This window comes from Ranitomeya variabilis, chromosome 7 (genome assembly GCF_051348905.1).
Source record: "Ranitomeya variabilis isolate aRanVar5 chromosome 7, aRanVar5.hap1, whole genome shotgun sequence".
Classification (NCBI taxonomy): Eukaryota; Metazoa; Chordata; class Amphibia; order Anura; family Dendrobatidae; genus Ranitomeya; species Ranitomeya variabilis.
Genome location: NC_135238.1, coordinates 112,569,451 through 112,584,418, shown reverse-complemented (window position 1 = coordinate 112,584,418; position 14,968 = coordinate 112,569,451). Strand labels below are relative to the sequence as shown.

The window sequence follows — 14,968 nt, the reverse complement described above, 5'->3', positions numbered from 1 at the left end:
GTTGTGTTTGACATGCAGCAGCGATCTGGATCCTGCTGTGATATCGCTGGTCGTTGCTGAAAGTTCAGAACTTTATTTGGTCGTCAGATCGGCGTGTATCGTTGTGTTTGACAGCAAAAGCAACGATGCCAGCGATGTTTTACAATGGTAACCAGGGTAAATATCGGGTTACTAAGCGCAGGGCCGCGCTTAGTAACCCGATATTTACCCTGGTTACCATTGTAAAAGTAAAAAAAACAAACAGTACATACTCACCTTCTGCTGTCTGTCACACGTCCCTCGCCGTCTGCTTCCCGCACTGACTGTGAGTGCCGGCCGTAAAGTAAAAGCAGAGCACAGCGGTGACGTCACCGCTGTGCTCTGTACTGCCGGCGCTCACACAGTGCAGACACAGAATGCTGGAGGAGTGCAGGGAAGCGGACGCCGGGCACCGGAATGTGAGTATGTGTTTTTTTTTTTACATTTACGCTGGTAACCAGGGTAAACATCGGGTTACTATGCACGGCCCTGCGTTTAGTAACCCGATGTTTACCCTGGTTACCAGGGGACTTCGGCATCGTTGGTCGCTGGAGAGCCGTCTGTGTGACAGCTCTCCAGCAACCACACAGCGACTAAACAGCGACGCTGCAGTGATCGGCATCGTTGTCTGTATCGCTGCAGCGTCGCTTAGTGTGAAGGTACCTTTATATTAGGGGCTGTTTAGAGCAGGGGCAGACACAGACAGCTTGGTGCCCCTGTGCAGGAAATGTGTCTGGGCCCTCCTCCTTTTAAGGCGACAAAGCTACACATATATATATAGCCACACACACATACATGTATATACTACATAGTCTCCTTTATTATGTATATTGCCGTCCCTTATTATACAGTGCCCTCTCTTGTTATGTACAACACCGTTCCTTACATTGGATTTTATAGAGCCCTGTTTTTATTACACACCGTCCTGTCTTCTTAGCTGTATAATGCAATGATGGCTGATGGAGCATGGGAAAGCTTCTTTTCTAACGGAGGAGCTGATGGACTGGTAGTCTGGTCACCTGCTCCTCCATTAGTAGTCATTTTATATCTAACAAATGAAGGGACTATGTGATAAAAGAGGGAGCTGTGAATAACAAAAATAACAAGAATACACTATGTAAGAGACAGCACTGTACATAACAGTAGAGGAAGCTATATAATAAGGGAGGGCATCATATATAACTAGACGGGATGGTACGTAATAAGGGACAGTGTCATACATAGCAAAAGAGGAAACTATGTAACTAAGGATAGTTTTATACATAATAAGCAAGTACACTGTACACTAAGGGACTGTGCTATCCATAAGTGAGTACACTATATACTAAGGGACTGTGCTGTACATAATAAGTGAGTACACTTTATACTGAGACTGTGTTAGACATAATAATCGATAATAACTTCTTCCTCCACCTCCCCCTGTTCCTAAATCCATTATAAATCCCCCTTCCTACCATCCAAATCCCCCACACCCCTCACTGTCCTTCTCCCCCCGCATCCCATTATTGCCCTTTCCCCCACCCCCATGATTGCCTTCTTCACCACCTCCATCTTTGCCTTCTCCCCACCACCCCATTATTTCCCATTCCACCATCTCCATCATTGCCTTCTCCCCAGAACTCCATCATTACCGATTCCACCACCTCCATCATTTCCTCCTCCCTCACCACCCCCATCATTGTCCTTTCCAATGCCGTCATCATTGTCTTCTCCCCCACCACCCCCATCATTACCCATTCCACAACCTCCATCATTTCCTCCTCCCCCACCATCCCCATCATTGCCCTTTCCACCACCACCATCATTGCCTTTTCCCCGACCACCCCTGTCATTACCTATTCCACCACCTCCATCATTGCCTTCTCCCCCACCATCCCCATCATTGCCTTCTCCACCTACACACACACAGACACACACAGCACCACTCACCTCTCTGCATACACGCACACACTAGCACACACACACCTCACCTGTGCACACGGAATCCTGAAGCCGCACCATCACCGGTAGCTTCTTGTCTTGCACACCTGCGGCACTGAATGATGATGTCTTTCAGCTGCTGTGTGATACAGGAAGCAGGAGCGATCTCTGCAACTCTGCTCCACTGCCATTTTCTCTTGCAGGTATTGCTCCCTGCCCACTGCACATGAGGGCAATCTGGCCAGAGGCTCCCTGGAGCTTCGGGGCCAGATAGACTGGCCAGATTGCCCTCATTATTAGCCACCCTGCTGGGGTCCCCCGGAGCTACCGGGTCCCGGTGCAGCCACACCGCTTGAACAAGCGGTATGTCCGTCCATGGTTCAGAGGAGGTTCCCATCTATATTGTTAATATGCATTAAAATGTTACACTGTATTCTCTGTATATATACCTCTTTAGGAGTAAAAAGTATCAACAAGTAAATGTTTCATTCAAATAATGAACTGTCTATAAAGGAAGATGCAGAATTAAATAATCTTCAATTAAGCTGAAAAAAATCTTCTAAAAATGTTCCTTACCTTCATACCAGGGACACCAGGAAATCCTGGAGCACCGCTCAAGCCTATTGGACCCTATCGAATGAAAAAGGTTTTATTTATTATAAAACCAGAGCCATTCCTTTTTAAATATTAAAGAAATATTGAGAAACCAGGAATTTTTCAGATTTTACCTCATTTTTTAATTTACATGGATCTAAATATTTTTTCATTTATCACAGTAAAGCACTTTCATTTTACACAGATATTTTGATCAAATTGGTCACAATACTAACAGTTTATAATACTATAGTGGTCATAGAAGTCCCCTCCTATAGTCGTCACAATAGTCCCGTACTACAGTGATCACAGAAGTCCCCTCCTACAGTGGTTATAGCAGTCCCATCCTATAGTGGTCACACAGCAGTCCCCAACTATAATGGTCACAGCAGTCCCCTCCTACATTGGTTATAACAGTCCCATCCTATAGTGGTCACAGAAGTCCCCTCCTATAATGGTCACAGCAGTCCCCTCCTACAGTAGTTATAGCAGTTCCATCCCATAGTGGTCACAGAAGTCCCCTCCTATAATGGTCACAGCAGTCCCCTCCTACAGTAATTATAGAAGTTCCATCCTACTGTGGTCACAGCAGTCCCCTCCTATAGTCGTCACAATAGTCTCGTCCTACAGTGGTCACAGGAGTCCCCTCCTACAGTGGTTATAGCAGTCCCATCCTATAGTGGTCAAAGCAGTCCCCTCCTATAATGGTCACAGCAGTCCCCTCCTACAGTAGTTATAGCAGTTCCATCCTATAGTGGTCACAGCAGTCCCCTGCTATAAAGGTCACAGCAGTCCCCTCCTACAGTGGTTATAACAGTTCCATCCTATAGTGGTCACAGCAGTCCCCTCCTATAATGGTCACAGCAGTCCCCTCCTACAGTGGTTATAAAAGTCCCATCCTATAGTGGTCACAGAAGTCCCCTCCTATAATGGTCAAAGCAGTCCCCTCCTACAGTAATTATAGCAGTTCCATCCTATAGTGGTCACAGCAGTCCCCTCCTATAGTCGTCACAATAGTCCCCTCCTACAGTAATTATAGCAGTTCCATCCTATAGTGGTCACAGCAGTCCCCTCCTATAATGGTCACAGCAGTCCCCTCCTACAGTAATTATAGCAGTTCCATCCTATAGTGGTCACAGCAGTCCCCTCCTATAGTCGTCACAATAGTCCCCTCCTACAGTGGTTATAGCAGTTCCATCCTATAGTGGTCACAGCAGTCCCCTCCTATAATGGTCACAGGAGTCCCCTCCTACAGTGGTTATAGCAGTCCCATCCTATAGTGGTCACAGAAGTCCCCTCCTATAATGGTCACAGCAGTCCCCTCCTACAGTAGTTATAGCAGTTCCATCCTATAGTGGTCACAGAAGTCCCCTCCTATAATGGTCACAGCAGTCCCCTCCTACAGTGGTTATAACAGTTCCATCCTATAGTGGTCACAGCAGTCGCCTCCTATAATGGTCACAGCAGTCCCATCCTATAGTCATCACAGAAGTCCCCTCCTATAATGGTCACAGCAGTCCCCTCCTACAGTAGTTATAGCAGTTCCATCCTATCCTATAGTGGTCACAGAAGTCCCCTCCTATAATGGTCACAGCAGTCCCCTCCTACAGTAGTTATAGCAGTTCCATCCTATAGTGGTCACAGAAGTCACCTCCTATAATGGTCACAGCAGTCCCTTCCTACAGTAATTATAGCAGTTCCATCCTATAGTGGTCACAGCAGTCCCCTCCTATAGTCATCACAATAGTCCCCTCCAACAGTAGTTATAGCAGTTCCATCCTATAGTGGTCACAGCAGTCCCCTCCTACAGTAGTTATAGCAGTTCCATCCTATAGTGGTCACAGAAGTCCCCTCCTATAATGGTCACAGCAGTCCCCTCCTACAGTAATTATAGAAGTTCCATCCTATAGTGGTCACAGCAGTCCCCTCATATAGTCGTCCCAATAGTCCCATCCTACAGTGGTCACAGAAGTCCCCTCCTATAATGGTCACAGCAGTCCCCTCCTACAGTGGTTATAACAGTTCCATCCTATAGTGGTCACAGCAGTCCTCTGCTATAATGGTCACAGCAGTCCCCTCCTACAGTGGTTATAACAGTTCCATCCTATAGTGGTCACAGCAGTCCCCTCCTATAATGGTCACAGCAGTCCCCTCCTACAGTGGTTATAAAAGTCCCATCCTATAGTGGTCACAGAAGTCCCCTCCTATAATGGTCAAAGCAGTCCCCTCCTACAGTAATTATAGCAGTTCCATCCTATAGTGGTCACAGCAATCCCCTCCTATAGTCGTCACAATAGTCCCCTCCTACAGTAATTATAGCAGTTCCATCCTATAGTGGTCACAGCAGTCCCCTCCTATAATGGTCACAGCAGTCCCCTCCTACAGTAATTATAGCAGTTCCATCCTATAGTGGTCACAGCAGTCCCCTCCTATAGTCGTCACAATAGTCCCCTCCTACAGTGGTTATAGCAGTTCCATCCTATAGTGGTCACAGCAGTCCCCTCCTATAATGGTCACAGCAGTCCCCTCCTACAGTAGTTATAGCAGTTCCATCCTATAGTGGTCACAGAAGTCCCCTCCTATAATGGTCACAGCAGTCCCCTCCTACAGTGGTTATAATAGTTCCATCCTATAGTGGTCACAGCAGTCGCCTCCTATAATGGTCACAGCAGTCCCATCCTATAGTCGTCACAGAAGTCCCCTCCTATAATGGTCACAGCAGTCCCCTCCTACAGTAATAATAGCAGTTCCGACCTATAGTGGTCACAGCAGTCCACTCCTACAGTCGTCACAATAGTCCCCTCCTACAGTAATTATAGCAGTTCCATCATATAGTGGTCACAGCAGTCCCCTCCTATAATGGTCACAGCAGTCCCCTCCTACAGTGATTATATTAGTTCCATCCTATAGTGGTCACAGCAGTCCCCTCCTATAGTCGTCACAATAGTCCCCTCCTACAGTGGTTATAGCAGTTCCATCCTATAGTGGTCAAAGCAGTCCCCTCCTATAATGGTCACAGCAGTCCCCTCCTACAGTAGTTATAACAGTCACATCCTATAGTGGTCACAGAAGTCCCCTCCTATAATGGTCACAGCAGTCCCCTCCTACAGTAGTTATAGCAGTTCCATCCTATAGTGGTCACAGAAGTCCCCTCCTATAATGGTCACAGCAGTCCCCTCCTACAGTAGTTATGGCAATTAAATCCTATAATGGTCACAGCAGTCCCCTCCTACAGTAGTTATAGCAGTCCCATCCTATAGTGCTCACAGAAGTCCCCTCCTATAATAGTCACAGCAGTCCCCTCCTACAGTAGTTATAGCAGTTCCATCCTATAGTGGTCACAGAAGTCCCCTCCTATAATAGTCACAGCAGTCCCCTCCTACAGTAGTTATAGCAGTTCCATCCTATAGTGGTCACAGCAGTCACCTCCTATAGTCATCACAATAGTCCCCTCCAACTGTAGTTATAGCAGTTCCATCCTATAGTGGTCACAGCAGTCCCCTCCTACAGTAGTTATAGCAGTTCCATCCTATAGTGGTCACAGAAGTCCCCTCCTATAATGGTCACAGCAGTCCCCTCCTACAGTAATTATAGAAGTTCCATCCTATAGTGGTCACAGCAGTCCCCTCATATAGTCGTGCCAATAGTCCCATCCTACAGTGGTCACAGAAGTCCCCTCCTATAATGGTCACAGCAGTCCCCTCCTAGAGTGGTTATAACAGTTCCATCCTATAGTGGTCACAGCAGTCCCCTGCTATAATGGTCACAGCAGTCCCCTCCTACAGTGGTTATAACAGTTCCATCCTATAGTGGTCACAGCAGTCCCCTCCTATAATGGTCACAGCAGTCCCCTCCTACAGTGGTTTTAAAAGTCCCATCCTATAGTGGTCACAGAAGTCCCCTCCTATAATGGTCAAAGCAGTCCCCTCCTACAGTAATTATAGCAGTTCCATCCTATAGTGGTCACAGCAGTCCCCTCCTATAGTCGTCACAATAGTCCCCTCCTACAGTAATTATAGCAGTTCCATCCTATAGTGGTCACAGCAGTCCCCTCCTATAATGGTCACAGCAGTCCCCTCCTACAGTAATTATAGCAGTTCCATCCTATAGTGGTCACAGCAGTCCCCTCCTATAGTCGTCACAATAGTCCCCTCCTAAAGTGGTTATAGCAGTTCCATCCTATAGTGGTCACAGCAGTCCCCTCCTATAATGGTCACAGGAGTCCTCTCCTACAGTGGTTATAGCAGTCCCATCCTATAGTGGTCACAGAAGTCCCCTCCTATAATGGTCACAGCATTCCCCTCCTACAGTAGTTATAGCAGTTCCATCCTATAGTGGTCACAGAAGTCCCCTCCTATAATGGTCACAGCAGTCCCCTCCTACAGTGGTTATAACAGTTCCATCCTATAGTGGTCACAGCAGTCGCCTCCTATAATGGTCACAGCAGTCCCATCCTTATAGACGTCACAGAAGTCCCCTCCTATAATGGTCACAGCAGTCCCCTCCTACAGTAATAATAGCAGTTCCGACCTATAGTGGTCACAGCAGTCCACTCCTATAGTCGTCACAATAGTCCCCTCCTACAGTAATTATAGCAGTTCCATCCTATAGTGGTCACAGCAGTCCCCTCCTATAATGGTCACAGCAGTCCCCTCCTACAGTAATTATATCAGTTCCATCCTATAGTGGTCACAGCAGTCCCCTCCTATAGTCGTCACAATAGTCCCCTCCTACAGTGGTTATAGCAGTTCCATCCTATAGTGGTCAAAGCAGTCCCCTCCTATAATGGTCACAGCAGTCCCCTCCTACAGTAGTTATAACAGTCCCATCCTATAGTGGTCACAGAAGTCCCCTCCTATAATGGTCACAGCAGTCCCCTCCTACAGTAGTTATAGCAGTTCCATCCTATAGTGGTCACAGAAGTCCCCTCCTATAATGGTCACAGCAGTCCCCTCCTACAGTAGTTATGGCAGTTCCATCCTATAATGGTCACAGCAGTCCTCTCCTACAGTAGTTATAGCAGTCCCATCCTATAGTGGTCACAGAAGTCCCCTCCTATAATAGTCACAGCAGTCCCCTCCTACAGAAGTTATAGCAGTTCCATCCTATAGTGGTCACAGCAGTCCCCTCCTATAGTCATCACAATAGTCCCCTCCTACAGTGGTTATAGCAGTTCCATCCTATAGTGGTCACAGCAGTCCCCTCCTACAGTAGTTATAGCAGTCCCATCCTATAGTGGTCACAGCAGTCCCCTCCTATAATGGTCACAGCAGTCCCCTCCAACAGTAGTTATAGCAGTTCCATCCTATAGTGGTCACAGCAGTCCCCTCCTACAGAAGTTATAGCAGTTCCATCCTATAGTGGTCACAGCAGTCCCCTCCTACAGTAGTTATAGCAGTTCCATCCTATAGTGGTCACAGCAGTCCCCTCCTACAGTAGTTATAGCAGTTCCATCCTATAATGGTCACAGCAGTCCCCTCCTACAGTAATTATAGAAGTTCCATCCTATAGTGGTCACAGCAGTCCCCTCATATAGTCGTCCCAATAGTCCCATCCTACAGTGGTCACAGAAGTCCCCTCCTATAATGGTCACAGCAGTCCCCTCCTACAGTGGTTATAACAGTTCCATCCTATAGTGGTCACAGCAGTCCCCTCCTATAATGGTCACAGCAGTCCCCTCCTACAGTGGTTATAACAGTCCCATCCTATAGTGGTCACAGAAGTCCCTTCCTATAATGGTCACAGCAGTCCCCTCCTACAGTAATTATAGCAGTTCAATCCTATAGTGGTCACAGCAGTCCCCTATTGTCGTCACAATAGTCCCCTCCTACAGTAGTTATAGCAGTCCCATCCTATAGTGGTCACAGAAGTCCCCTCCTACAGTGGTTATAGCAGTCGTATCCTATAGTGGTCACAGCAGTCCCCTCCTATAATGGTCACAGCAGTCCCCTCCTACAGTGGTTACATCAGCCCCAGCTACAGTGCTCACATTAGTCCCCTTCTACAGTGGCCACAGAAGTCCCCTCCTATAGTGGTCACAGCAGTCCCCTCCTATAGTCGTCACAATAGTCCCCTCCTACAGTGGTTATAGCAGTTCCATCCTATAGTGGTCACAGCAGTCCCCTCCTATAATGGTCACAGCAGTCCCCTCCTACAGTAGTTATAGCAGTCCCATCCTATAGTGGTCACAGAAGTCCCCTCCTATAATGGTCACAGCAGTCCCCTCCTACAGTAGTTATAGCAGTTCCATCCTATAGTGGTCACAGAAGTCCCCTCCTATAATGGTCACAGCAGTCCCCTCCTACAGTAGTTATAGCAGTTCCATCCTATAATGGTCACAGCAGTCCCCTCCTACAGTAGTTATAGCAGTCCCATCCTATAGTGGTAACAGAAGTCCCCTCCTATAATGGTCACAGCAGTCCCCTCCTACAGTAGTTATAGCAGTTCCATCTTATAGTGGTGACAGAAGTCCCCTCCTATAATGGTCACAGCAGTCCCCTCCTACAGTAATTATAGCAGTTCCATCCTATAGTGGTCACAGCAGTCCCCTCCTATAGTCATCACAATAGTCCCCTCCTACAGTGGTTATAGCAGCTCCATCCTATAGTGGTCACAGCAGTCCCCTCCTACAGTAGTTATAGCAGTCCCATCCTATAGTGGTCACAGCAGTCCCCTCCTATAATGGTCACAGCAGTCCCATCCTACAGTAGTTATAGCAGTCCCATCCTATAGTGGTCACAGAAGTCCCTTCCTATAATGGTCACAGCAGTCCCCTCCTACAGTAGTTATAGCAGTTCCATCCTATAGTGGTCACAGAAGTCCCCTCCTATAATGGTCAAAGCAGTCCCCTCCTACAGTAGTTATAGCAGTTCCATCCTATAGTCGTCACACAAGTCCCCTCCTATAATGGTCACAGCAGTCCCCTCCTACAGTAGTTATGGCAGTTCCATCCTATAATGGTCTCAGCAGTCCCCTCCTACAGTAGTTATAGCAGTCCCATCCTATAGTGGTCACAGCAGTCCCCTCCTACAGTAGTTATAGCAGTTCCATCCTATAGTGGTCACAGCAGTCCCCTCCTATAATGGTCACAGCAGTCCCCTCCTACAGTAATTATAGCAGTTCCATCCTATAGTGGTCACAGCAGTCCCCTCCTATAGTCATCACAATAGTCCCCTCCTACAGTGGTTATAGCAGTTCCATCCTATATTGGTCACAGCAGTCCCCTCCTACAGTAGTTATAGCAGTCCCATCCTATAGTGGTCACAGCAGTCCCCTCCTATAATGGTCACAGCAGTCCCCTCCAACAGTAGTTATAGCAGTTCCATCCTATAGTGGTCACAGCAGTCCCCTCCTACAGTAGTTATAGCAGTTCCATCCTATAGTGGTCACAGAAGTCTCCTCCTATAATGGTCACAGCAGTCCCCTCCTACAGTAATTATAGAAGTTCCATCCTATAGTGGTCACAGCAGTCCCCTCATATAGTCGTCCCAATAGTCCCATACTACAGTGGTCACAGAAGTCCCCTCCTATAATGGTCACAGCAGTCCCCTCCTACAGTGGTTACATCAGCCCCAGCTACAGTGCTCACATTAGTCCCCTTCTACAGTGGCCACAGAAGTCCCCTCCTACAGTGGTTATAGCAGTCCCCTCCTACAGTGGTTATAGCAGTCCCATCCTATAGTGGTCACAGAAGTCCCCTCCTATAATAGTCACAGCAGTCCCCTCCTACAGTAGTTATAGCAGTTCCATCCTATAGTGGTCACAGAAGTCCCCTCCTATAATGGTCACAGCAGTCCCCTCCTACAGTAATTATAGCAGTTCCATCCTATAGTGGTCACAGCAGTCCCCTCCTATAGTCGTCACAATAGTCCCCTCCTACAGTAGTTATAGCAGTTCCATCCTATAGTGGTCACAGAAGTCCCCTCCTATAATGGTCACAGCAGTCCCCTCCTACAGTGGTTATAATAGTTCCATCCTATAGTGGTCACAGCAGTCGCCTCCTATAATGGTCACAGCAGTCCCATCCTATAGTCGTCACAGAAGTCCCCTCCTATAATGGTCACAGCAGTCCCCTCCTACAGTAATAATAGCAGTTCCGACCTATAGTGGTCACAGCAGTCCACTCCTACAGTCGTCACAATAGTCCCCTCCTACAGTAATTATAGCAGTTCCATCATATAGTGGTCACAGCAGTCCCCTCCTATAATGGTCACAGCAGTCCCCTCCTACAGTAATTATATCAGTTCCATCCTATAGTGGTCACAGCAGTCCCCTCCTATAGTCGTCACAATAGTCCCCTCCTACAGTGGTTATAGCAGTTCCATCCTATAGTGGTCAAAGCAGTCCCCTCCTATAATGGTCACAGCAGTCCCCTCCTACAGTAGTTATAACAGTCACATCCTATAGTGGTCACAGAAGTCCCCTCCTATAATGGTCACAGCAGTCCCCTCCTACAGTAGTTATAGCAGTTCCATCCTATAGTGGTCACAGAAGTCCCCTCCTATAATGGTCACAGCAGTCCCCTCCTACAGTAGTTATGGCAATTAAATCCTATAATGGTCACAGCAGTCCCCTCCTACAGTAGTTATAGCAGTCCCATCCTATAGTGCTCACAGAAGTCCCCTCCTATAATAGTCACAGCAGTCCCCTCCTACAGTAGTTATAGCAGTTCCATCCTATAGTGGTCACAGAAGTCCCCTCCTATAATAGTCACAGCAGTCCCCTCCTACAGTAGTTATAGCAGTTCCATCCTATAGTGGTCACAGCAGTCACCTCCAATAGTCATCACAATAGTCCCCTCCAACTGTAGTTATAGCAGTTCCATCCTATAGTGGTCACAGCAGTCCCCTCCTACAGTAGTTATAGCAGTTCCATCCTATAGTGGTCACAGAAGTCCCCTCCTATAATGGTCACAGCAGTCCCCTCCTACAGTAATTATAGAAGTTCCATCCTATAGTGGTCACAGCAGTCCCCTCATATAGTCGTGCCAATAGTCCCATCCTACAGTGGTCACAGAAGTCCCCTCCTATAATGGTCACAGCAGTCCCCTCCTAGAGTGGTTATAACAGTTCCATCCTATAGTGGTCACAGCAGTCCCCTGCTATAATGGTCACAGCAGTCCCCTCCTACAGTGGTTATAACAGTTCCATCCTATAGTGGTCACAGCAGTCCCCTCCTATAATGGTCACAGCAGTCCCCTCCTACAGTGGTTTTAAAAGTCCCATCCTATAGTGGTCACAGAAGTCCCCTCCTATAATGGTCAAAGCAGTCCCCTCCTACAGTAATTATAGCAGTTCCATCCTATAGTGGTCACAGCAGTCCCCTCCTATAGTCGTCACAATAGTCCCCTCCTACAGTAATTATAGCAGTTCCATCCTATAGTGGTCACAGCAGTCCCCTCCTATAATGGTCACAGCAGTCCCCTCCTACAGTAATTATAGCAGTTCCATCCTATAGTGGTCACAGCAGTCCCCTCCTATAGTCGTCACAATAGTCCCCTCCTAAAGTGGTTATAGCAGTTCCATCCTATAGTGGTCACAGCAGTCCCCTCCTATAATGGTCACAGGAGTCCTCTCCTACAGTGGTTATAGCAGTCCCATCCTATAGTGGTCACAGAAGTCCCCTCCTATAATGGTCACAGCATTCCCCTCCTACAGTAGTTATAGCAGTTCCATCCTATAGTGGTCACAGAAGTCCCCTCCTATAATGGTCACAGCAGTCCCCTCCTACAGTGGTTATAACAGTTCCATCCTATAGTGGTCACAGCAGTCGCCTCCTATAATGGTCACAGCAGTCCCATCCTTATAGACGTCACAGAAGTCCCCTCCTATAATGGTCACAGCAGTCCCCTCCTACAGTAATAATAGCAGTTCCGACCTATAGTGGTCACAGCAGTCCACTCCTATAGTCGTCACAATAGTCCCCTCCTACAGTAATTATAGCAGTTCCATCCTATAGTGGTCACAGCAGTCCCCTCCTATAATGGTCACAGCAGTCCCCTCCTACAGTAATTATATCAGTTCCATCCTATAGTGGTCACAGCAGTCCCCTCCTATAGTCGTCACAATAGTCCCCTCCTACAGTGGTTATAGCAGTTCCATCCTATAGTGGTCAAAGCAGTCCCCTCCTATAATGGTCACAGCAGTCCCCTCCTACAGTAGTTATAACAGTCCCATCCTATAGTGGTCACAGAAGTCCCCTCCTATAATGGTCACAGCAGTCCCCTCCTACAGTAGTTATAGCAGTTCCATCCTATAGTGGTCACAGAAGTCCCCTCCTATAATGGTCACAGCAGTCCCCTCCTACAGTAGTTATGGCAGTTCCATCCTATAATGGTCACAGCAGTCCTCTCCTACAGTAGTTATAGCAGTCCCATCCTATAGTGGTCACAGAAGTCCCCTCCTATAATAGTCACAGCAGTCCCCTCCTACAGAAGTTATAGCAGTTCCATCCTATAGTGGTCACAGCAGTCCCCTCCTATAGTCATCACAATAGTCCCCTCCTACAGTGGTTATAGCAGTTCCATCCTATAGTGGTCACAGCAGTCCCCTCCTACAGTAGTTATAGCAGTCCCATCCTATAGTGGTCACAGCAGTCCCCTCCTATAATGGTCACAGCAGTCCCCTCCAACAGTAGTTATAGCAGTTCCATCCTATAGTGGTCACAGCAGTCCCCTCCTACAGAAGTTATAGCAGTTCCATCCTATAGTGGTCACAGCAGTCCCCTCCTACAGTAGTTATAGCAGTTCCATCCTATAGTGGTCACAGCAGTCCCCTCCTACAGTAGTTATAGCAGTTCCATCCTATAATGGTCACAGCAGTCCCCTCCTACAGTAATTATAGAAGTTCCATCCTATAGTGGTCACAGCAGTCCCCTCATATAGTCGTCCCAATAGTCCCATCCTACAGTGGTCACAGAAGTCCCCTCCTATAATGGTCACAGCAGTCCCCTCCTACAGTGGTTATAACAGTTCCATCCTATAGTGGTCACAGCAGTCCCCTCCTATAATGGTCACAGCAGTCCCCTCCTACAGTGGTTATAACAGTCCCATCCTATAGTGGTCACAGAAGTCCCTTCCTATAATGGTCACAGCAGTCCCCTCCTACAGTAATTATAGCAGTTCAATCCTATAGTGGTCACAGCAGTCCCCTATTGTCGTCACAATAGTCCCCTCCTACAGTAGTTATAGCAGTCCCATCCTATAGTGGTCACAGAAGTCCCCTCCTACAGTGGTTATAGCAGTCGTATCCTATAGTGGTCACAGCAGTCCCCTCCTATAATGGTCACAGCAGTCCCCTCCTACAGTGGTTACATCAGCCCCAGCTACAGTGCTCACATTAGTCCCCTTCTACAGTGGCCACAGAAGTCCCCTCCTATAGTGGTCACAGCAGTCCCCTCCTATAGTCGTCACAATAGTCCCCTCCTACAGTGGTTATAGCAGTTCCATCCTATAGTGGTCACAGCAGTCCCCTCCTATAATGGTCACAGCAGTCCCCTCCTACAGTAGTTATAGCAGTCCCATCCTATAGTGGTCACAGAAGTCCCCTCCTATAATGGTCACAGCAGTCCCCTCCTACAGTAGTTATAGCAGTTCCATCCTATAGTGGTCACAGAAGTCCCCTCCTATAATGGTCACAGCAGTCCCCTCCTACAGTAGTTATAGCAGTTCCATCCTATAATGGTCACAGCAGTCCCCTCCTACAGTAGTTATAGCAGTCCCATCCTATAGTGGTAACAGAAGTCCCCTCCTATAATGGTCACAGCAGTCCCCTCCTACAGTAGTTATAGCAGTTCCATCTTATAGTGGTGACAGAAGTCCCCTCCTATAATGGTCACAGCAGTCCCCTCCTACAGTAATTATAGCAGTTCCATCCTATAGTGGTCACAGCAGTCCCCTCCTATAGTCATCACAATAGTCCCCTCCTACAGTGGTTATAGCAGCTCCATCCTATAGTGGTCACAGCAGTCCCCTCCTACAGTAGTTATAGCAGTCCCATCCTATAGTGGTCACAGCAGTCCCCTCCTATAATGGTCACAGCAGTCCCATCCTACAGTAGTTATAGCAGTCCCATCCTATAGTGGTCACAGAAGTCCCTTCCTATAATGGTCACAGCAGTCCCCTCCTACAGTAGTTATAGCAGTTCCATCCTATAGTGGTCACAGAAGTCCCCTCCTATAATGGTCAAAGCAGTCCCCTCCTACAGTAGTTATAGCAGTTCCATCCTATAGTCGTCACACAAGTCCCCTCCTATAATGGTCACAGCAGTCCCCTCCTACAGTAGTTATGGCAGTTCCATCCTATAATGGTCTCAGCAGTCCCCTCCTACAGTAGTTATAGCAGTCCCATCCTATAGTGGTCACAGCAGTCCCCTCCTACAGTAGTTATAGCAGTTCCATCCTATAGTGGTCACAGCAGTCCCCTCCTATAATGGTCACA

At 47.6% G+C, this 14,968-nt stretch overlaps 1 protein-coding gene across 1 annotated transcript in view; it reads right to left on the bottom strand.

The window, feature by feature from the left end:
* Positions 1-14,968, bottom strand: part of COL5A2 (collagen type V alpha 2 chain) — a 449,814-nt gene that overhangs the window by 124,401 nt on the left and 310,445 nt on the right. The window contains exon 18 of the mRNA XM_077275667.1: positions 2,515-2,568. Coding sequence (XP_077131782.1) covers positions 2,515-2,568 — 54 coding nt within the window. The remainder of the gene's footprint in view (positions 1-2,514; positions 2,569-14,968) is intronic.